The 24,403-nt window shown below is 43.2% G+C and overlaps 1 protein-coding gene across 1 annotated transcript in view; it reads left to right on the forward strand.

The window, feature by feature from the left end:
* Positions 1-486: 486 nt before the first annotated feature.
* LOC143786180 (uncharacterized) overlaps positions 487-24,403 on the forward strand; it is a 42,412-nt gene continuing 18,495 nt past the window's right edge. Inside the window, exons 1-3 of the mRNA XM_077275469.1 lie at positions 487-572; positions 3,913-4,021; positions 10,281-11,671. Of these exons, the coding sequence (XP_077131584.1) occupies positions 3,937-4,021; positions 10,281-11,671 (1,476 nt within the window). The 5' untranslated portion in view covers positions 487-572; positions 3,913-3,936. The remainder of the gene's footprint in view (positions 573-3,912; positions 4,022-10,280; positions 11,672-24,403) is intronic.

Genomic DNA, 24,403 nt, shown 5'->3' on the forward strand with positions numbered 1-24,403 from the left:
CGCTCGGCGCTGTGCAGCCCCCTGAGAGATAGTGCTCGGTGCTGCACAGTCCTGACACAGGGAAGAAGGACTCAAATTCCATGAAGCTTTATTGGCAGAAAAAAATAAACATTAGCATTGCCAAAGCAAGTAGGCAGTAGGGATAGCAGCTGTAGGAAAGATGGATGGGCACAGGATGTGGGGTTATTTAAGCCCATGGCATATCACAGCTGTCTTTCTCGCAGACTATGGCATGTGCTCACATACTGCGCTGCTAACTCCACTGCGCTCTCTCCTTCTACAAGCAGGATCTATGTTTTCTCTTTGTCCTTCATTGAACAGAAATCCAGCAAGAGATTGGAAAGTCTCCTGAAGTGAGTGTCCTTCACTGCTGAGTATTTGGTGCAGTGTAGCAGGAGTCACCACAGCCTGCAGTCAGCAGGGGAGACAGGACGCCTCACAGCTCAGCCTGTGGGGTCACATGGGAGGGGCGGGGCTACAGGGAGGGGCGGAGCCAGAGTCAACCAGGAAGAAGGAAAGAAAGAAAAGAAGGAAGAGACACGAAAAACAAGAGAGAGGAAGGAAAAGAGGAGGTAAGAGAGAGTGACGGGAGCATAATCATTGTGATAGCTGTGGTGTTACATGGGACTGTGGGTGACATCTACTACATTATGGTGTTACATGGGACTTCGGGTGACATCTAGTACATTGTGATGTTACATGGGACTGAGGGTGACATCTACATTGTGGTGTTACATGGGACTGCAGATGACATCTACATTGTCTGTGGTGTTACATGGGACTGTAGGTGACATCTACATTGTCTGTGGTGTTACATGGGACTGTAGGTGACATCTACTACATTGTCTGTGGTGGGTCATTCCATGTCAAGGGATCCAAATCTGAATATTTATTTTTTTTTACCTGATGTCTTCGGACATTTTTTTTATTGCTACTATAGTGAATTACAAATAAAAGTTTTGAATTTTTATCTTCATTAGTTAATTTTTTTTTATAAATTTCTAAAAGTTGTGAAAGTCTGAATTTTGGGCCTGTATAAGGTTACATTTTTTTTAATCATATCTCGGGTTAGAAATAAGATAAAGTGACGGGAGAGGCACGGTTGTATATTGGCAATACTCATTGATTCACTTGGCATGGTATTACCCTGGTGTTACATGGGACTGTAGGTGACATCTACATTACCTGTACTCAGAGAGTTATCATGATGTTGTCTCGCTGTGACGTGCTCGGCTTCTCCTAATAGAATTGCATTGAGGGAAGCCAGATACATTTAGCCAGAGGAGATATAATTGTGTGTGTATATACATGTATAGGGTGTATTGTGTTTAATATACAGGTGAACTTGTTTGTAATTCGGCACTGACAGGCCGAATCCTAAAGGTGTGTAATATAGCCAATGGTAAGATTTTGCTCTGCTTGGTGTATTGAGCGGTTGTCACACGATCGCTCACATGTGATTTGCCGACTTGTGGTCTTTTGCCGAATTACGTCTCCTCCTGCTTCTCACATTGGTCTAGTTTTCAATTGAGAGAAGCTGGAGGAGACGACAGGTGGGACGCGACCACAAGTCAGCAAATCCCATGTGAGCGATCATTCGATCATTTTGCCAACCTCTAGATCTGGCAAGGAGAGCAAAATCATCCCATTGGATACATTACACACTTTTAGAATTCAGCGTGTCAATGAACAGAAATACAAACACAGGGGAACCTGTGAGTCTGGGAGAGCAGAACAGGGAGAAGCCGCAGGGGATCGACCTCTTGGACTAGTCATCCTGGTCACATGGACCCAAACTTATTTTTCAATGTATGTTTTCTTTGAAATGCGTCAGCATCAGAGTAAAGGCTCCCGCTCACTTGCGCGAGACTCGGATGAGTCTCGCACGGCAATTCCCCGGCACTGCACCTGGTACAGAGGAGCGGAGCATGCAACTGCATGTATTGCTATGCGGCCGCACACTCCGATCTGATTGCCGGGTGCAGAGCCGATTTTTAAACATGTGAGACTCATCCAAGGTGCTCGCAGGTGAGAAGGAGCCCTAAAATATAATGTCTGATTCATGAATAAATCTAGAAGTGGGAAACAGAGTGCACAATAGGCTGATACCTTATGGAGGGAGAGTGTGGGTTACGCTTTTTATTTATATATTTCATTAATCTCCTCATTCTTTCAGACATGCCCATCTGCATTGTGCCTTCCTTGGGGCATCTAACTGCCCTGCTCAGTTTTCCTCTTCTCGGGTTCTTAACCTTGTATGGCTTCCTTGTACTGTATATTTTATATGGTTTTTATCTATTTTTTTACTAGTTGTTTCCCTCTTGTATTTATGTATGGTCTTAGTCTTAAGGTACCGTCACACTAGACGATATCGCTAGTGATCCGTGACGTTGCAGCGTCCTGGCTAGCGATATCGTTTAGTTTGACACGCAGCAGCGATCAGGATCCTGCTGTGATATCGCTGGTCGTTGAATAAAGTTCAGAACTTTATTTGGTCGTCCGATCGTCGTGTATCGTCGTGTTTGACACCAAAAGCAACGATACCAGCGATGTTTTACACTGGTAACCAGGGTAAATATCGGGTTACTAAGCGCAGGGCCGCGCTTAGTAACCCGATGTTTACCCTGGTTACCAGTGTAAAATGTAAAAAAAACAAACAGTACATACTCACCTTCGCATCCCCCGCCGTCTGCTTCCCACACTGACTGAGCGCCGTAAAGTGAAAGTGAAAGTACAGCACAGCGGTGACGTCACCGCTCTGCTGTTAGGGTCGGCGCTCAGTCATTACAGGAAGCGGACGGCGAGGGACGTGAATGTGAGTATGTACTGTTTGTTTTTTTTACATTTTACGCTGGTAACCAGGGTAAACATCGGGTTACTAAGCGCAGCCCTGCGCTTAGCAACCCGATGTTTACCCTGGTTACCCGGGGACCTCGGCATCGTTGGTCGCTGGAGAGCGGTCTGTGTGACAGCTCTCCAGCGATCAAACAGCGACGCTGCAGCGATCGGCATAGTTGTCGCTATCGCTGCAGCGTCGCTTAATGTGAAGGTACCTTAAGTTATTCTTCTCATGATGGGGTCTTTATCACATGCTGCATGTGACCTTTATTTATACGTAGGACTATATCGGTATTGTCACAATCCTTAGTGATGGCAGTTTTGGGTGGTTATTTGTGAGCTTCAGTTACACATTTAGAGAGTTGTGATGATATTAGACAGACTAGGTGGTCTTGTAGTGGATGCCCTCAGTCACATCCACACATTACGCCAGCATCAGCGAGTGTGGACATGACAATGGCCTTGCATATAAAAGAGGAGTACGAGCAGATAGAACATGTTCATCTACCTATCTCTTTAGGGTACACCAGTGTTTCTCAAACTCCAGTCCTCACGGCCCACACGGGTCATGTTTTCAGGCTTTCATTAGTGTTGAACAGATTGTGGAAGTATCATCAAGGCATCAGGAATTCTCTCACCTGTGCAACACTATGGAAATCCTGAAAACAAGGGACGTGAGGACTGGAGTTTGGGAAACCCTGATTTAGACTATACAGGTCTGCATATAATTATTAAAAAGGGGATGGACGATTCCTCTAACATCACATTTATATCACAAGTGAACACTATAGAAAAGGAAAACAAATTGCTTCCAACCCAAGTCAGGGCATCCGAAATGTGAAGACAAAATAATAAAGGAAATCACTGGACCCTGCTCCAGCGACCCCGGCTTCTATCACTAGGCACCGCTATACTGACTCCGGGGGCAGCACTGGTGATATAGGAGGTGGTGATGTCGGCATCAGTTGGCGGCTCAGGAGTCACATGAGCTTGTAGTAGAAGCGTCCATCTAGAACATTCCACGTGAGTTTTCCTTCTGTCTATGTCTTAATGATACATTTATTATTTTCACAGTTTTGAAATCCAGGCAAAAATCTGATGAATAATCCACAACCCAAAATGGAGAAAGGAGAAAGTGATGTGCGGGGAGATGAGTGGCGGTGCAAAGAGGAAGTTCTTACAGGTAACCGTCATGATGAGGAGTCACCACGAAATAAATAACAGAAGTCACATTCTCCTCATTCACAGGACCGGGCAATTCTGGGATAGAAGTTTTGGGCCGTAGATTCCCCCATTCAGCTAAAGTACAGATTATATATGGCTGATAATGTGATGGCGCTATGTGTGATAACACCGGCTGTGCATCTACAATATGGATTTAATAATAGACTGAGATGATAATCAGTGACATGTAACAACCTCGTTTAGTCTTTTTTATGACATCTATCACGGTTCTGGGATTAAAATGTAAGTTATTTGATATACTGAACTAAGCAGAGCTTCAAACATACTTGTTTTCAGATAATTGCCTCATAGTTACAGCCAGGAGTAGATTATAAGAGAAAGCAGAATAATGCCTGGACTTATCCAGCCTTGTATTTGCGCCATTGCCATGACTTCCTAGTACAGGACCATACGGCTCCTTCCCTCTGCATGTAGCTGTCGGAGAGAATGTGAGACGTACTCCACATGATAGCACTGACTCCTTTGAATCATGTATTTTTTTATTAAAGCATATGACACACCATTAACACAGTCCGATACAATTACCAGACAAATACCATACATTAGATACATGACCTGATAATATATTTTCATTTTACTAAACAACACCCTTACCACCTAACCAACCCCCATACCACTGACTCCTGAGCATTTCCCAAAACAGGAATGGAACAATATGAGCTTATCCTGCCTTTTGTCACATGGGAGTTGATGTGCTAGTGGTCAACTTGAGGTTGTCACTGAGCAATAGATATTTCATTCTCAGCACACATTGAGGTATGTAATATATGGAACCCAGTTATCCTTCATTATTTAAGAACTAGATGGTGGCCCGATTCTAACGCATCGGGTATTCTAGAATATGCATGTCCACGTAGTATATTGCCCAGTCACGTAGTATATTGCCCAGTCACGTAGTATATTGCCCAGTCACGTAGTATAATGCTCCATGCAGTTATGGCCCCATAGATGCCCCATATAATGCTCCATGCAGTTATGGCCCCATAGATGCCCCATATAATGCTCCATGCAGTTCTTTATGGCCCCATAGACGCTCCATACAGCATTGTGCCACATGTAATGCTGCTGCAATAAAAAAAAAAAAAATCACATACTCACCTTTCGTCGCTGCCCCTCGGCGTCCCGTCTCTCCGCACTGACTGTTCAGGCGTGCACACTAATACGTCATCACGCCCTCTGACCTGCACAGTCACTGCAAGAGGACTGGAAGACAGAGCGGCGCCCGGCGGTTGGAACACGGAAATACTCACCTGCTCCTGACGCTGTCCCTGCCTGTCCCATGGTACCGCAGCTTCTTCGCGCAGGGCCTGTGGTGACGTCGCGGTCACATGACCGTGACGTCATGGCAGGTCCTTGTCGCACACCAACCTTAGCACCGGAACCTGCCGTTTGCATGGACCGGTCACCGGAGCGTCAGAAAGGCGGCGGAAGGTGAGTATATAATGATTTGTTGTTTTTTTGTTTTTTTTTTCTATTATTTTTAACATTAGATGTTTTTACTATTGAGGCTGCATAGGCAGCCTCGATAGTAAAAACTTGGTCACACAGGGTTAATAGCGGCGGTAACGGAGTGAGTTACCCTCGGCATAACGCGGTCCGTTACCGCTGGCATTAACCCTGTGTGAGCCGTGACTGCGGGGAATATGGAACGGGCGCCGGGCAGCGACTGCAGGGGAGTAGGGAGGGACTAATCGGACTGTGCCCTTCGCTGATTGGTCGCGGCAGCCATGACAGGCAGCTGGCGAGACCAATCAGCGAATGAATAACCGTGACGGAAGTTGCCGACAGAAATACGGAAGTACCCTTTAGGCAATTATATATATATATAGACAGTCCAGGCCACAGACATGTAATTAGTGATGCTAGTATAAACATAAAATTAAACCTGAGTCTGCTGTTTGATGTCTCACAGAATCCTTTGTGGAGATGAACGTTTGATCAAGCGTTCATCTGTTCTCTATGGAGAGCGAGAGAAGAAAAATGCTCCCATACAATCCATCAGTGCTTGTTACAAGCCATTATCTGCCCTTGTAAAGATATAGTGATAATTTGCAGTTAAATAGTATTTAAATCATGTTTGGCTGTTTTCCTGGAAGAGCAACTACTAGGAGAAAATTAAGTTAAATTTTCTCTGTAGCCGCTTTCTTCCAGTCATCGAGGCGCTAAAGGGTATGTGTACAAGTTGCAGATTTGGGTGCAGAATTTTCTGCACAAAATCTGCATTTCCTGGCAGAAAACGCAGGTGCAGATTTGATGCTTTTTCTTGCGGATTTTGTGCGTCTTTCCTGCGGATTCAGTGCGGATTTCATGCGTTTTTTACCCCTGCGGATTTCTATAATGGAATGGGTGCAGAAACGCTGCAGATCTGCACAAAAGAAGTAACATGCTCCTTCTTTCAATCTGCTGCTTTTTCCATGTGGAATTTTCCACACCATTAGCACAGCAATTTTTTTTTCTATTGATTTACATTGTACTGTAAATCACTTTGCGGATCTGCAGCGCTTCTTAGCGGAAAAAAACGCTGCGGATTCGCAGTAAATCCGCAACGTGTGCACATAGCCAAAGGGAGATCTAACAGTCACTGCTCAGAGAGAGATGACGGCTACAACTGTCTGCCTCCCCTGAAGACTGAAAGTGAGCAGCTGCAAAGAATATAATTGTCGATTGGGGCTTATTAGCTATCATTGTGATGGGGTAATGATGGTTTGTTTCTGCTCTCTCATGCATTTTTATTATTGCAGAACATTTTCTATGTACACTACGGATTCACTGTGTGTGTATGTATGTATGTATATATATATATATATATATATATATATATATATATATATATATATATATATATATATATATATAAATTAGTACAGACCAAAAGTTTGGACACACCCTCCCATTTAAAGATTTTTCTGTATTTTAATGACTATGAAAATTGAACTTTCACACTGAAGGCATCAAAAACTATGAATTAACACATGTGGAATTTTATACTTAACAAAAAAAGTGTGAAACAACTGAAATTACCGTATGTCTTATATTCTAGGTTCTTCAAAGTAGCCACCTTATGGTTTGATGACTGCTTTGCATTCTCTTGATGAGCTTCAAGAGGTAGTCACCGGGAATGGTCTTCCAACAATCTTGAAGGAGTTCCCAGAGATGCTTAGCACTTGTTGGCCCTTTTGCCTTCACTCTGCGGTCCAGCTCACCCCAAACCATCTCGATTGGGTTCAGGTCTGGTGACTGTGGAGGCCAGGTCATCTGGCGTAGCACCCCATCACTCTCCTTCTTGGTCAAATAGCCCTTACACAGCCTGGAGGTGTGTTTGGGGTCATTGTCTTGTTGAAAAATAAATGATGGTCCAACTAAACGCAAACCGGATGGAATAGCATGCCGCTGCAAAATGCTGTGGTAGCCATGCTGGTTCAGTATGCCTTCAATTTTGAATAAATCCCCAACAGTGTCACCAGCAAAGCACCCCCACACCATCACACCTCCTCCTCCATGCTTCACGGTGGGAACCAGGCATGTAGAGTCCATCCGTTCACCTTTTCTGCGTCACACAAAAACACAGTGGTTGGAACCAAAGATCTCAAATTTGGACTCATCAGACCAAAGCACAGATTTCCACTTGTCTAATGTCCTTTCCTTGTGTTCTTTAGCCCAAACAAGTCTCTTCTGCTTGTTGCCTGTCCTTAGCAGTGGTTTCCTAGCAGCTATTTTACCATGAAAACCTGCTGCACAAAGTCTCCTCTTAACAGTTGTTGTAGAGATGTGTCTGCTGCTAGAACTCTGTGTGGCATTGACCTGGTCTCTAATCTGAGATGCTGTTAACCTGCGATTTCTGAGGCTGGTGACTCGGATAAACTTATCCTCAGAAGCAGAGGTGACTCTTGGTCTTCCTTTCCTGGGGCGGTCCTCATGTGATCCAATTTCTTTGTAGCGCTTGATGGTTTTCTCCACTGCACTTGGGGATACTTTCAAAGTTTTCCCAGTTTTTCAGACTGACAGACCTTCATTTCTTAAAGTAATGATGGACACTCGTTTTTCTTTACTTAGCTGCTTTTTTCTTGCCATAATACAAATTCTAACAGTCTATTCAGTAGGACTATCAGCTGTGTATCCACCAGACTTCTGCACAACACAACTGATGATCCCAACCCCATTTATAACGCAAGAAATCCCACTTATTAAACCTGAGAGGGCACACCTGTGAAGTGAAAATCATTCCTGGTGACTACCTCTTGAAGCTCATCAAGAGAATGCCAAGAGTGTGCAAAGCAGTCCTCAAAGCAAAAGGTGGCTACTTTGAAGAACCAAGAATATAAGACATAATTTCAGTTGTTTCACACTTTTTTGTTAAGTATATAATTCCACATGTGTTATTTCATAGTTTTGATGCCTTCAGTGTGAATGTACAATTTTCATATTTGAAAAAACTGACCGTCACATCCAAACATAGACTGTGTGAACAGGTGCTGAACCTAGAGTCACCAACTCTTATACAGTCAAGCAAATAAGGCAGCACACTGCAGCGCTGAAACATGCAAACATGAAACACGAAAATTGAACTGCATTACTGCACTAGAAATATGAAAAATGAGAGCGTTTAGCGCATAAAAATGGCCAATTTTATGTGTACCTGGTAGCCACTTTACGGCATCTCTCGTATACCAGGTCCTACGCTTTCCTTTCCTCGCTGAGAATAAACGTCTCCATCTGAATGGGTACGTATGAAAACCTCTTCTTAGACTAAAGGCCCCGTCTCACTAAGCGATTTACCAACGATCACGACCAGCGATACGACCTGGCCGTGATCGTTGGTAAGTCGCTGTGTGGTCGCTGGGGAGCTGTCACACAGACCGCTCTCTCCAGCGACCAACGATCAGGGGAACGACTTCGGCATCGTTGAAACTGTCTTCAACGATGCTGAAGTCCCCCTGCAGCACCCGGGTAACCAAGGTAAACATCGGGTTACTAAGCGCAGGGCCGCGCTTAGTAACCCGATGTTTACCCTGGTTACCAAAAAAAACAAACAGTACATACTCGCCTTTCGGTGTCCAGGTCCCTTGCCGTCTGCTTCCTGCTCTGACTGAGATCCGGCCGTACAGTGAGAGCAGAGCGCAGCGGTGACGTCACTGCTGTGCTCTCACTGTACGGCCGGCAGTCAGTGAGAGCAGGAAGCAGACGGCAAGGGACCTGGACACTGAAAGGCGAGTATGTATTGTTTGGTTTTTTTTACATTTACGCTGGTAACCACGGTAAACATCGGGTTACTAAGCGCGGCCCTGCGCTTAGTAACCCGATGTTTACCCTGGTTACCAGTGAAGACATCGCTGGATCGGTGTCACACACACCGATTCAGCGATGTCAGCGGGGCCTCAACGACCAAAAAAAGGTCCAGGCCATTCCGACACGACCAGCGATCTCACAGCAGGGGCCTGATCGCTGGTACGTGTCACACATAGCGAGATCGCTACTGAGGTCGCTGTTGCGTCACAAAACTTGTGACTCAGCATCGATCTCGCTATGTGAGACGGGGCCTTAACATTCTCTCTCTCTGTGGAGGGGTAATGGACCTGTTGCGATTAAAACACCTGTGGCTAGGAGGCGGAGTGCTCGGTCAGAAGGCTAAATAATACATTTGAAAAAACTGACCGTCACATCCAAACATAGACTAAGTGTGAACAGGTGCTGAACCTAGAGTCACCAACTCTTATACAGTCAAGCAAATAAGGCAGCACACTGCAGCGCTGAAACATGCAAAATTGGCCATTTTTATGCGCTAAACACTCTAATTTTTCATATTTCTAGTGCAGTAATGCAGTTCAATTTTCGTGTTTCATGTTTGCATGTTTCATATATGTATGTGTGTGTGTGTGTGTGTGTGTATATATATATATATATATATATATATATATATATATATATATATATATATATATAATGTGTATATATAATATATGTTTTATTGTGTGATGTTTGCACTGGACAATGATTCAGAAGGAACAATAGTGCAATTTATTCTTTGTACAATGATCACATCATGTAAATGACACTTTAGTCAGTTATTAAGAAAAAGGTTGCTACACACCTTACAATATGTATGAAAGTTTTAACTTTTTAAACTTGTAATTTTTGTAGGTAGATGAATATGTTTTTAAGGTTTTGTGAAAACATCAAATCACTTTTATTTTTGGCAGATGAGTATAATAGGAGCTCCGAAGGACATCTGATATCTTCGTATTTTAAAGCAGAAGATGATGGCTTCAAACAAGAAACCTATGAAGAAAATGACAATATCTCAGATATACCCTCAGCCCTTCTTAGCAAAGAACCATCTCCTAATTTATCACAGAGTGTTAAGAAAAATAAAAGAATGGTGGAAAATAAAAGCGTCTCCACAATAAAAAAACCAATTTCGTGCCCAGAATGTGAGAAATGTTTCACCGATAAAACAAAATTTACTAAACATTGGAGAACTCACACAGCAGTGAAGCAATTTTGTTGCTCAGAATGTGGGAAGTGTTTTACTCAGAAAGCAAGTCTTGTTGTACATGAGAGAACTCACACAGGAGAGAAGCCATTTTCATGTTCAGAATGTGGAAAATGTTTTATAGATAAATCAAATCTTGTTGTACATCAGAGAAATCACACAGGAGAAAAGCCATATTCATGCTCAGAATGTGGGAAATGTTTTACAGAGAAATCAAGTCTTGTTATACATCACAGAAATCACACAGGAGAGAAGCCATTTTCATGTTCAGAATGTGGAAAATGTTTTACAGATAAATCAAATCTTGTTGTACATCAGAGAAATCACACAGGAGAGAAGCCATATTCATGCTCAGAGTGTGGGAAATGTTTTACAGATAAATCAACTCTTGTTGTACATCAGAAAAATCACACCGGAGAGAAGCCATATTCATGCTCAGAATGTGGGAAATGTTTTACTAAAAAATCTCAACTTATTATACATCAGAGAAATCACACAGGAGTGAAGCCATTTTCATGTTCAGTATGTGGAAAATGTTTTAAAGATAAATCATTTCTTGGTATACATGTGAGATCCCACACAGGAGAGAAGCCATATTCATGTTCGGTATGTGGGAAATGTTATAATAGGAAATCTTATCTTATTATACATGAAAGACTTCATACAGGAGAGAAACCATTTTCATGTTTTGAATGTGGAAAATGTTTTACAGAAAAATCAAACCTTGTTACACATCAGAGATATCACACAGGAGAGAAGCCATTTTCTTGCTCACAATGTGGGAAATGTTATTGTAATAAATCTCATCTTATTAGACACAAGCGAGTTCATTCCGGAGAGAAGCCATTCTCTTGTTTAGAATGTGGGAAATGTTTTACTCATAAATGTCATCTTATTAGACACAAGAGAATACACACCGGAGAAAAGCCATTCTCATGTTTAGAATGTGGGAAATCTTTTAATAACAAATCTCATCTTGTTACACATGAGAGAATTCACACAGGAGAGAAGCCATTCTCATGTTCAGAATGTGCGACATGTTTCACCACGAAATCACATCTTGTTAGACATCAGAGAATTCACACTGGGAATAAGCCATTTTAACATCTTTGTAACCAAGCCCAATTTTTCAAATCTTACATGTCACTTTATTGTCTGAATAACAATTACATTTTTCAACGAATCCAAGTTACCTGGAAAGCATTTTTTCCTGACACATTGTATTTCATGTTCTTAGTACTAGTAAATTTAAATCAATACCTTTTTGCTTTTATTAAAATTTAAGAAATTTGAGAAAAAAAAATTGAAACATTTCCAATATTCAAACTTTGTTTACACTCCTAAACCAAATACTTATTCTACATAGAAAAGTTAATAAAATTTACCTTAAGTTTTATTATGCCACCATATTTCTTCAAATGTCCTTTTATTTTGTCAGAATGGTTCAAAGTTTAACAGCAAGTTTTCATTATTTTATTGCAATTTACAAAACGTATATTCTAGTACATCTCTCTGGACAGCACATCAGAACATAGTCCGTCCTTGACCTGTGACAGGACAGAATCACAGAGAGATTAAGGCTATGTGCACACTTTCAGGATTTTTAGCATTTTTTTCAGCCGTTTTCCACCGAAAAAAACACTTAAAAAACGCTTACATAAGCATCCCATCATTTTTAATGCATTCTGCATTTTTTGTGCACATGCGTTTTTTCCGCTGCAGAATCGCATTCCGGAAATAAACGGGGCATGTTCATTCTTTGTGCGGAATCGCGGGGATTCCGCTCACATAGGAATACATTGATTCACTTACTTCCAGCATGGTAGGCATGGCCCCATGCGGGAAGTAAGCGGATCATGTGCGGTTGGTACCCAGGGTGGAGAAGAGGAGACTCTCCTCCAGGCCCTGGGAACCATATACCTGTTAAAAAAAAAAAAAAAGAATTACCGGTAAAATAAAAAATCATGATATTCTCACCTTCCAGGGGCCCTCGCAGCCTTCCCGCTCCTCGCGATGCTCCCGTTCGCAGTAATGCCTTGCGACAATGACCTGTGATGACGTAGCGGTCTTGAGAGACCGCTACGTCATCACAGGTCATTGTCGCAAGGCATTACTGAGAACGGGAGCATCGCGAGGAGCGGGAAGGCTGCGGGGGACGCCGGAAGGTGAGAATATCACAATTTTTTATTTTTTTTGTTTATTATTTTTAACATTATATCTTTTTACTATTGATGCTGCATAGGCAGCATCAATAGTAAAAAGTTGGTCACACTTGTCAAACACTATGTTTGACAAGTGTGACCAACCTGTCAATCAGTTTTCCATGCGATGCTACAGATCGCTTGGAAAGCGCTAGCATTCTGAAAGCTAATTACGCTTGCGAAATGCTAGTGTTTAGTGGGAATCTGCATGCCAATTCTGCATGCGTTATACCCGCGGCAGGGAGTTGCAGAATTGCCGTGGAAATTTACGCTGCAATTCTGTAACGTGTGCACATGGCCTAAAGGGCCCTTCCCACCTCCAGTGTTTTTCCTGTTCCCATAGGGGACTGTCGCATGTGAGGTTGCTACTAGAGTCAAGAAGATATCTTATCTTGTGGAGCATCAGAATACTGATGTTTTTCCTGAATTCAGATGGATGCTTTCTTAAATGCAGCTCTGAGTCTGATCTTGCAAGCACGGCCCTAGTCTGTGCCTCATAACTAGAGTTGAACGAATATCTTTGGTTCCCCGCTTATTCAGCAATCTATAGCGCTTGCCGAATAAGCTGGAGACGGAACCCGGCTTCCTGGATCGCAGTGGCTGAACCGCTTATCGCCGCCGCAGCTGCTTGTGTCACGGCTGTGTGACAGGCACAGCACATGCATGGAGAGCCTAACACACAGGCCGTGATACATGCAGCTGCGGCAGCGATCAGCGGTTCAGCCACTGCGATCCAGGAAGCCGGGTTCCCTCTCCAGCTTATTCGGCAAGTGCTATAGCTATAGACTTATCTGTAATTCAGTTTCCAGGAGTCCCTTGGGACAGCACCCTTATTTCACCTCCCTTATCTTTAGGCTTACACAAGATCAACCTTACTCCAGATCGTTCATCCATTGGGTCGCCATGGCTTGAGACCGAGCTGGGGTTTTTAACGTATCTATCTTACATATGAGTTACTAGTGGCTCGTATAGATCATTTGCATCCATCCTTTGGTAGTACTTTGAAAAAACACCTGAGGGTGTGATCTTTTCCAGTCATAGGTCAAGGAAGGACTACCTCTGCTGTTCTGAGGGACGCCTAGAAACTTACCAGTAGGTCTGATTGCCTCTTTTTAGGGACCTGTTAATTTTGAAGTGACTTTGAGGGTCCTATGTTTTAGAAATAACCCTGAAGGTGTATCTTTTTAAAAATAAGACCTCAAAAAGTTTACAAGACTGATTTCAGTAAGATTTGTTAACCTTTCAAGTTCTTCATTAAAAAAATAATGCAAAACGGAATTATTGGAATGAAAAATTGTGAGGCTATCAATTTATGGGTGCTTTTAGAGGCACTTTCATGCTGTGGTGGGCCACCGTCAACTGTGTGTGGGAGGCTGTGGGGTTTATGTTGATATTTTCTAAGACCCATGACGTTTTCAGGTTGACGGAGCGGTGGTGGGGATGGTTTTTCTGCACCTGAGCTAATGTTTTTATTGTTACCATTTTGGAGTTAATACAGTGTTTTCTTCGCATTTGTTTACGGTGTTGCGGGAGCCAAATAAAAATCTAAATTTTGCCATTTTGATTCTTTTCTTATTATGATATTTACAGATAGAGTTAATTTTATATTTTGATAGATCAGACTTCTACAGATGAGCTATTTTTAATGGGGGGAAAAGAGGAAGGATTCAAATCTGCCTTTTTTATTTTTAAAAATATTTCTTTTAATATTTACTGTATTTTGTCATTCTTTCAGGGTAATTAACCGGCTATCCACTGAGCACATGTACTACAGGATTGCTGTTTATAGCAAAAATCATAGTCTCCTATTGATGCCTGCCATGGTCTGGTTTTCTTAGGAGTACAGTCATGACAGTTTCGGAGATCTTTAGCAGATGACTTTTTGTTATGGTAAACCATCGACACTCCGTGATTGTGTAGCAGGTTGGTCAATGGCTAGTTAGAATTACTCCGGCATTCAACAGGTTAACAGCCATGGACTGAGCGCCACTACACTCACGGCTGTTAGAGGCAGATGATGGCTGAATAACACAGCCATCATCTGCCAGCAGCAAATCAGCTGTTGAGCCTCCATGACAGTCAGACAGCCAGCATATGGTCATATGTTGGCAAAGCTTAAAAATCTATCATATCTGCACAGCAGATGCTATCACATTTGCTCAGAACATACAGTAGCTCAGCAAACAATATCACTAATGACTGGATTAGATACAGCAGATGAGCAGATAGTATCACTCATGATAGGATTAGACAGATCGGCGCAGCTCAGTAGACCGTATCACATAATATAGGATTAGACAGATCGGCTCAGCAAACAGTATCACACTCAGATCTACCTCTCTGGCTCAGACGTCACCTCTCTGCTGTCCAGAATTTCGGAGTGTCTATCAGCCATATCCTTCTTCTCCTCTCGCTTCCTCAAACTCAATGTGGACAAATCTGAACTCATCATCTTTCCTCCATCTCATAGATCTTCCTTACCTGACCTATCTATCGCAATTAACGACATCACACTTTCCCCCGTACCGGAAGTAACCCTTGATTCTGCCCTGTCCTTCAAACCACACATCCAAGCTCTTTCCACCTCCTGTCACCTCCAGCTCAAAAATATCTCCAGAATCCGTCCAATCCTCAACCTTCAATCTACTAAAATGCTTGTGCATGCCCTCATCATGTCCCGCCTCGACTACTGCAACATCCTTTTCTGTGGCCTCCCTGCTAACACCCTTGCACCTCTCCGGTCCATCCTTAACTCTGCTGCCCGACTAATTAATCTCTCTCCTCGCTACACTTTTGCCTCTCCCCTCTGCAAATCTCTTCACTGGCTCCCATTCCCTCAGCGTATCCAGTTCAAATTACTAATACTGACCTACAAAGCCATCCATAACCTGTCTCCTCCATATATCTCTGAACTAATCTCCCGATATCATCCCTCACGTAATCTCCGGTCTTCCCAAGACCTCCTCTCCTCCACACTTATCCACTCCTCACCCAACCGCCTCCAGGACTTCTCCCGAATATCCTCCATCCTCTGGAATTCTTTGCCCCAACACGTCCGACTATCAACCACATTCAGATCCTTCAGACGGAACCTGAAAACCCACCTCTTCAGGAAAGCTTATAGCCTGCACTGACCCCGCTGCCTCCTCACCACTACCGGAGCTACCGCCTCACCAACACCGGAGCTCCTGCAGCCCCCCAACCTGCTGCCTCCTTCCCCACCATCCTGTAGAATGTAAGCCCACAAGGGCAGAGTCCTCGCCCCTCTGTATCAGTCTGTCATTGTTAGTTAGTTTGTTTACTGTAAGTGATATCTGTAATTTGTATGTAACCGCTTCTCATGTACAGCACCATGGAATCATTGGTGCTATATAAATAATAATAATAATAAAGGACTACATGTTCGTGAGATTAAACATAATAATGACCAATGGGATAAATCTACATGTACACAACCATTATTACTTGGAGAATATAGAGTCAGAAATAGCCCAAAGAGAATACTATTAATTCATATTTATTAGAAATTCTATTTAGCATATATGCACATACATAATACATGTGGAAAAGCTTCATATCAAAAAGCAATAATTGTGACTAAATCCTTGAGTGCAACCAGTACATCAGGTATACAGATCAGGGCACAATAGTAATAATAATATAGTTTATATGTTACAGCAAATAATAGTAGTAAACTCCATCTAGGTATGAAGATGCATGGTAGTCAAAACAAGTGTTGACAGCTAACAATAGTGCTAACAGCCTAACCATGCATACATGCATGCTTTGCAACATATAGAATATAAAAAAGTAGAGATTAATTACCCATGAAAGTTCTGGTGAGCCCGTCTGGATCCTAGATGTGTACACATCTAGGATCCAGACGGGCTCACCAGAACTTTCATGGGTAATTAATCTCTACTTTTTTATATTCTATATGTTGCAAAGCATGCATGTATGCATGGTTAGGCTGTTAGCACTATTGTTAGCTGTCAACACTTGTTTTGACTACCATGCATCTTCATACCTAGATGGAGTTTACTACTATTATTTGCTGTAACATATAAACTATATTATTATTACTATTGTGCCCTGATCTGTATACCTGATGTACTGGTTGCACTCAAGGATTTAGTCACAATTATTGCTTTTTGATATGAAGCTTTTCCACATGTATTATGTATGTGCATATATGCTAAATAGAATTTCTAATAAATATGAATTAATAGTATTCTCTTTGGGCTATTTCTGACTCTATATTCTCCAAGTAATAATAACATGATTTTGAGTCGCCGTTTGTGTATATATTTACTGACGATTGTATTAATGTACACAACCATGGTCAGAGGAACATTGCAGATAATGCAATGAAGAAGAGAAAGAGAGGCACACAGCAGGTGGAGCAAGCAGGGGGCCCGACGCATTAAGGCCCCATCTCACATAGCGATTTACCAACGATCACGACCAGCGATACGACCTGGCCGTGATCGTTGGTAAGTTGTTGTGTGGTCGCTGGGGAGCTGTCACACAGACCGCTCTCTCCAGCGACCAACGATCAGGGGAACGACTTCGGCATTGTTGAAACTGTCTTCAAGATGCCGAAGTCCCCCTGCAGCACCCGGGTAACCAGGGTAAACATCGGGTTACTAAGCGCAGGGCCACGCTTAGTAACCCGATGTTTACCCTGGTTACCAAAAAAAAAAAAAACAGTACATACTCGCCTTCTGATGTCCGTCAGGTCCCTTGCCGTCTGCTTCCCGCTCTGACTGAGTGCCGCCGTACAGTGAGAGCACAGCACAGCGGTGACGTCACTGCTGCGCTCAGCTCTCACTGTACGGCGGCGCTCAGTCAGAGCAGGAAGCAGACGGCAAGGGACCTGACGGACATCAGAAGGCGAGTATGTACTGTTTTTTTTTGGGGGGGTAACCAGGGTAAACATCGGGTTACTAAGCGCGGCCCTGCGCTTAGTAACCCGATGTTTACCCTGGTTACCTCGGCGCCATGCAGTTTCCCCCAACAGACAAGGCTCGGCGCTGCGCAGCTCCCATTGACAGACAGCACTCGACGCCATGCAGTTTCCCCCGACAGATAGGGTTCGGCACTGCACGGGTGTCCTGACTGACAGCACTGTGCAGCCCCCCAACAGATAGCGCTCAGCGCTGTGCAGACTCCTGGCAGATAGCGCTCGGCGCTGTGCAGCCCCCACTGACAGACAGCACCCGGCACTGGGCAGGCCCCTGACAGATAATGCTTGGTTCTGGGCAGACCCCCCAACAGAGAGTGCTCAGTATCATGCAACCCCCCTGACAGAGCTCAGCGCTGGGCAGGGCCCCCCGATAGAGCTCAGCACTGCAGTCCAAACATAGGGAGGAAGGAGTCAAATTCAAAGAAGCTTTATTGGCAGAAAAAAAATAAACATTATTTTTTCCAAAGCAAGTATACAGTACGGAATAGGGATAGGGACTGTAGGAGCGATGGATGGGGCAGAGGGTGGGGGTAAGGAAGTCCATGGCATGTTAGGGTATGTGTCCACGGTCAGGTTTGCTTCAGGCTTTGGTCAGGATTTTATGCAGGTAAAATCCTGACCAAAAATGCACCTGAGGTCACTGGCAGGTCACCTGCGGTGTTCCTGCGTGTTTTGCTCATTGTAGCAACATGCTGCGTTCTGAAAAAACACAACGCATGCGTTTTTTAATGCACAGTGGAGACGGGATTTCATTAAATCCCCTCCACTATGCTGTAACATCTGGAGTCTGGACGCTGTGTTTTTGACACTGCGGCTCAGCGCTGCGTCAAAAACGCAGCGTTTCCTGAACGTGGACACATACCCTTATAGTTGTCTTTCTCGCAGCTTGTAGCATGTGCTCACATACTGCGCTGCTAACTCCACTGCGATCTCGTCTACCAGCAGGATCTATGTTCTCGCTTCCTCCTTCATGGAGCTAAAATCCAGCAAGAGATCGGAGAGTCTCCTGAAGTGAGTGTCCTTCACTGCTGAGTATTTGGTGCAGTGTAGCAGGAGTCACCACAGCCTGCAGTCAGCAGAGGAGACAGGACGCCTCACAGCTGCTCCCTCCTCTACAGCCTCACAGCTCAGCCTGTGGGGTCACATGGGAGGGGCGGGGCTACAGGGAGGGGCGGGGCTACAGGGAGGGGCGGAGCCAGAGTCAGCCAGGAAGAAGGAAAGAAAGAAAAGAGGGAAGAAAGGAGGAACAGGAGAAGGAAGACGAGAGAGACAGGAGGTAAGAGAGAGACAGGATGGAAGAGAAAGAGAGAAGACGGGAGGGAAGAGAGAGCCAAGAGGGAAGAGAGTTCTGGTTTGTTTTATTTTACTTTAAGAAACTTGTTTGCAACTTTTTGCTGAATGTCATTTGTTATCTACTTTTAGCATTTATTAAGCATTGGGACTGTTCTCATTAGATGAGACTCCATGTAATAAGTTCTGTCTTCTGTTCTGAATCCATGTGCTAAGCCTTGTTATGTGGGGAAGTGATGTGGTCACAGGGATTCTGAAGAATGCTGGTTCTTTAACTAGACCTATGTGGCAAAGACCCCAACGTATCAAGCCTGACAAAGACTATACATAAATGCAAAAGTGAACAACTTGTCAAACTCAGCCCCCTGACATTACACGGACTGAATGAACGTCTCAGTTCTGCTTCTTTCATGTGGGCTTGTCTGTTTGCGACTTTCCTTTTATGTATATGTGTATATGTATTCACACCTTTTATGCTGAACTACATAAGAGCTGTATAGGTATTTTCTGTTCCATTTTGCACTTTTGTTACACATACAGTGGGGCAAAAAAGTATTTAGTCAGTCAGCAATAGTGCAAGTTCCACCACTTAAAAAGATGAGAGGCGTCTGTATTTTACATCATAGGTAGACCTCAACTATGGGAGACAAACTGAGAAAAAAAAATCCAGAAAATCACATTGTCTGTTTTTTTATCATTTTATTTGCATATTCTGGTGGAAAATAAGTATTTGGTCAGAAACAAACAATCAAGATTTCTGGCTCTCACAGACCTGTAACTTCTTCTTTAAGAGTCTCCTCTTTCCTCCCCTCATTACCTGTAGTAATGGCACCTGTTTAAACTTGTTATCAGTATAAAAAGACACCTGTGCACACCCTCAAACAGTCTGACTCCAAACTCCACTATGGTGAAGACCAAAGAGCTGTCAAAGGACACCAGAAACAAAATTGTAGCCCTGCACCAGGCTGGGAAGACTGAATCTGCAATAGCCAACCAGCTTGGAGTGAAGAAATCAACATTGGGAGCAATAATTAGAAAATGGAAGACATACAAGACCACTGATAATCTCCCTCGATCTGGGGCTCCACGCAAAATCCCACCCCGTGGGGTCAGAATGATCACAAGAACGGTGAGCAAAAATCCCAGAACCACGCGGGGGGACCTAGTGAATGAACTGCAGAGAGCTGGGACCAATGTAACAAGGCCTACCATAAGTAACACACTACGCCACCATGGACTCAGATCCTGCAGTGCCAGATGTGTCCCACTGCTTAAGCCAGTACATGTCCGGGCCCGTCTGAAGTTTGCTAGAGAGCATTTGGATGATCCAGAGGAGTTTTGGGAGAATGTCCTATGGTCTGATGAAACCAAACTGGAACTGTTTGGTAGAAACACAACTTGTCGTGTTTGGAGGAAAAAGAATACTGAGTTGCATCCATCAAACACCATACCTACTGTAAAGCATGGTGGTGGAAACATCATGCTTTGGGGCTGTTTCTCTGCAAAGGGGCCAGGACGACTGATCCGGGTACATGAAAGAATGAATGGGGCCATGTATCGTGATATTTTGAGTGCAAACCTCCTTCCATCAGCAAGGGCATTGAAGATGAAACGTGGCTGGGTCTTTCAACATGACAATGATCCAAAGCACACCGCCAGGGCAACGAAGGAGTGGCTTCGTAAGAAGCATTTCAAGGTCCTGGAGTGGCCTAGCCAGTCTCCAGATCTCAACCCTATAGAAAACCTTTGGAGGGAGTTGAAAGTCCATGTTGCCAAGCGAAGAGCCAAAAACATCACTGCTCTAGAGGAGATCTGCATGGAGGAATGGGCCAACATACCAACAACAGTGTGTGGCAACCTTGTGAAGACTTACAGAAAACGTTTGACCTCTGTCATTGCCAACAAAGGATGTATTACAAAGTATTGAGATGAAATTTTGTTTCTGACCAAATACTTATTTTCCACCAGAATATGCAAATAAAATGATAAAAAAACAGACAATGTGATTTTCTGTATTTTGTTTTCTCAGTTTGTCTCCCATAGTTGAGGTCTACCTATGATGTAAATGACAGACGCCTCTCATATTTTTAAGTGGTGGAACTTGCACTATTGCTGACTGACTAAATACTTTTTTGCCCCACTGTATATAACTTTCCTTATTTTCAGAATTTCAATATATTATTTTATTATTATAGCACCATTTATTCCATGGCGCTTTACATGTGAGGAGGGGTATACATAATAAAAACAAGTACAATAATCTTGAACAATACAAGTCACGACTGGTACAGGAGGAGAGAGGACACTGCCCGCGAAGGCTCACAATCTACAAGGGATGGGTGAGGATACAGTAGGTGAGGGTAGAGCTGGTCGTGCAGCGGTTTGGTCGATCGGTGGTTACTGCAGATTGTAGGCTTGTCGGAAGAGGTGGGTCTTCAGGTTCTTTTTGAAGGTTTCGATGGTAGGTGAGAGTCTGATGTGTTGTGGTAGAGGGTTCCAGAGTAGGGGTGATACGCGAGAGAAATCTTGTATGCGATTGTGGGAAGAGGAGATAAGAGGGGAGTAGAGAAGGAGATCTTGTGAGGATCGGAGGTTGCGTGTAGGTAAGTACCGGGAGACGAGGTCACAGATGTATGGAGGAGACAGGTTGTGGATGGCTTTGTACGTCATGGTTAGGCTTTTGTACTGGAGTCTCTGGGTAATGGGGAGCCAGTGAAGGGATTGACAGAATATATATCACTCTTTATTCGTACTCATTCATATTCTTCTTTTTCACGTATTTCTCTATAAAAATTGTAATACCTTTTCCTTTTTTTCAGATTTTTTCTTTCTTTTTTCTTATTATTTTCATATTTATATATATTTTTTTCTTTCTATACCTTTGTTCACCCTTCCGTTTCTTTCGTCCATTTAAGTATTTTTTTTCCCCACTCCCTTTCATCACCCTTTGTGGGTTTATCACTGTTTGTCTTTCATGCACTTTGCTTCATTATTTTCCTAATATAACGGACGCCCTCTGCTGGTGTTATTTAGGACTGTAGTCCATTTTTTATGTGCCATTGTGCTGAGCTTGGTCTGTGGCATGGAGCTCCTATAATTTATGCAGTGTCATCAGCATTACGCTGCATCCTGTGATCACATGACTTCACAAGTGACTGGACTCCTCGTTCACGCCTCTTCCTCTCACTAGTCATTCATCTGGTGGAACCACATGACTGCTGACCTGTGTACCCATGTGACCTCCAGTAGACCCACCTCCTGGCATCCAGCGCCATCTTGGACACATGTTTTATTATGGAGCGCTCCAATGATGTAAGTTTTAATCCTATTGGTTTAATTATGTATAAAAGCAGGGCTGTGGCGTCGGTAAGCTAAACCCCGAGTCTGACTCCGACCCCACAGCGCTGATCACTACTGAGCACGAGCACAGGTTCATCTCAACTAAAAGCCGAGATCCTTAGATCAGGAACAGAACAGACATTTATATTACATTTCATCACTTTCCCAAATTATTCTCAAAACACAGCACATCATGAATTGTACTACTGAACCCAATTTATTACATATTTTAGGAGTCGTAGTCAGTCCATTTTATACAGACTCCAGCACCACCAAAATTGACACCGACTCCACAGTACCTGTATATAAGGACATGCATTCATTGTATATACTTACCCCTGATGAGTTCGCCGGGCTGTTCGCACTCCCTTTTACTTTAATCAGGACCATGCTGTAACATTGCTTAACTCCTTCATGACGGATGTATTTTCGTTTTTTGCTTTCCTTCTTCCCAGAGCCGTAACCTTTTTATTTTTCGGTCAATATGGCCATGTGAGAGCCTGTTTTTTGCGGGACGAGTTGCACTTTTGGACGACACCTTTGGTTTTATCATATTGTGTACTGGAAAATGGGAAAAAAATTCCAAGCGGTGAAATTGCAAAAAAAAGTCCAATCCAGCAGTTTTTTTTTTTGTTTGCTTTTTTACTATGTTCACTAAATTCTAAAACTGATCTGATTATGATTCTACAGGTCATTACGAGATTATAGACATCAAACATGTCTAGGTTATTTTTTAGTTAAGTGGTGAAAAAAAATTCCCAAGTTTTTTTTTTTTTTTAAATGGTGCCATTTTCTTTTCGTAGCGTCTCCATTTTTCGTGATCTGGGATTGGGTGAGGGCTTATTTTTTGCGTGCAGAGCTGTCGTTTTTTAATGATACCATTTTGGTGCAGATATGTTCTTTTAATCGCCCGTTATTGCATTTTAATGCAATGCCGCAGAAACCAAAAAAACGTAATTCTGGCTTTTTTTCTCTCTATGCCGTATAGCAATCAGGTTAAACTGGACTGTTCAAAACAGCTGACATGCGCCAGAGCCCACATCAAGGAGAGGGTGTCAGACATCAGCGTACTATTACGCCTGATGTCAGAAAGGGGTTAAATTATATATTGGGTGCTTTTCTCTGCTGTACGTGATTCCTGTCACCACTTTATATATTTTGGATATCTAGCATTACTACCTTCTTTTATGCCTATTTATTATAGCTGGCACCACTATTTACTGTATATTATTATTATCGGCCTTCAGCTCGGTCTCGAGGCATGGCGATTTGATTGTTGAATCCTCTGTTGAAAGATCAATCTTGTAGAAGCCTAGATAGGTCCACCAGGGTATTTTCAGTCATCATCTTGACAGTATCAAGCCATCGGGTTGCTGGTCTTTCTCTTCGCTTTGTTCCTTCTATTCTTCTGACCATGATGTCCTTCTCCAGTGATTGCTTTTTCTCGTATGATGTGTCCAAACTTTGGATACTGTATATACTTGTACCTTAGTATTACTGGTATTCTTCACCTTTTACTATTGTCGTCTTTTTATTTATCTATACTTCATTCATTTCCTCCTCATTTATTCAAGCATGCCCATCTACTTTGTGCCTCCCTTGGGGCATGTAACTGCCCTGCTCATTTTTCCTTTACTCGGGTTCTTAACTTTGTTTGTCTTCCTTGTACTGTATGGTTTTTATCTATGTTTCACTAGTTGTTTACTTTTGAATTTATGAATGGTCTTAGGGTACCGTCACACAGTGAAATTTCCATCGCTGCGACGGCACGATTCGTGACGTCGCAGCGTCGTATGAATATCGCTCCAGCGTCGTAGACTGCGGTCACACTTTGCAATCACGGCGCTGGAGCGATGCCGAAGTCCCCGGGTAACCAGGGTAAACATCGGGTTACTAAGCGCAGGGCCGCGCTTAGTAACCCGATGTTTACCCTGGTTACAAGCGTAAACGTAAAAAAAACAAACAGTACATACTTACATTCCGGTGTCTGTCCTCCGGCGTTCTGCTTCTCTCCACTGTGTAAGCGCCATAGCC

The sequence above is a fragment of the Ranitomeya variabilis genome, chromosome 7 (genome assembly GCF_051348905.1).
Source record: "Ranitomeya variabilis isolate aRanVar5 chromosome 7, aRanVar5.hap1, whole genome shotgun sequence".
Lineage (NCBI taxonomy): Eukaryota > Metazoa > Chordata > Amphibia > Anura > Dendrobatidae > Ranitomeya > Ranitomeya variabilis.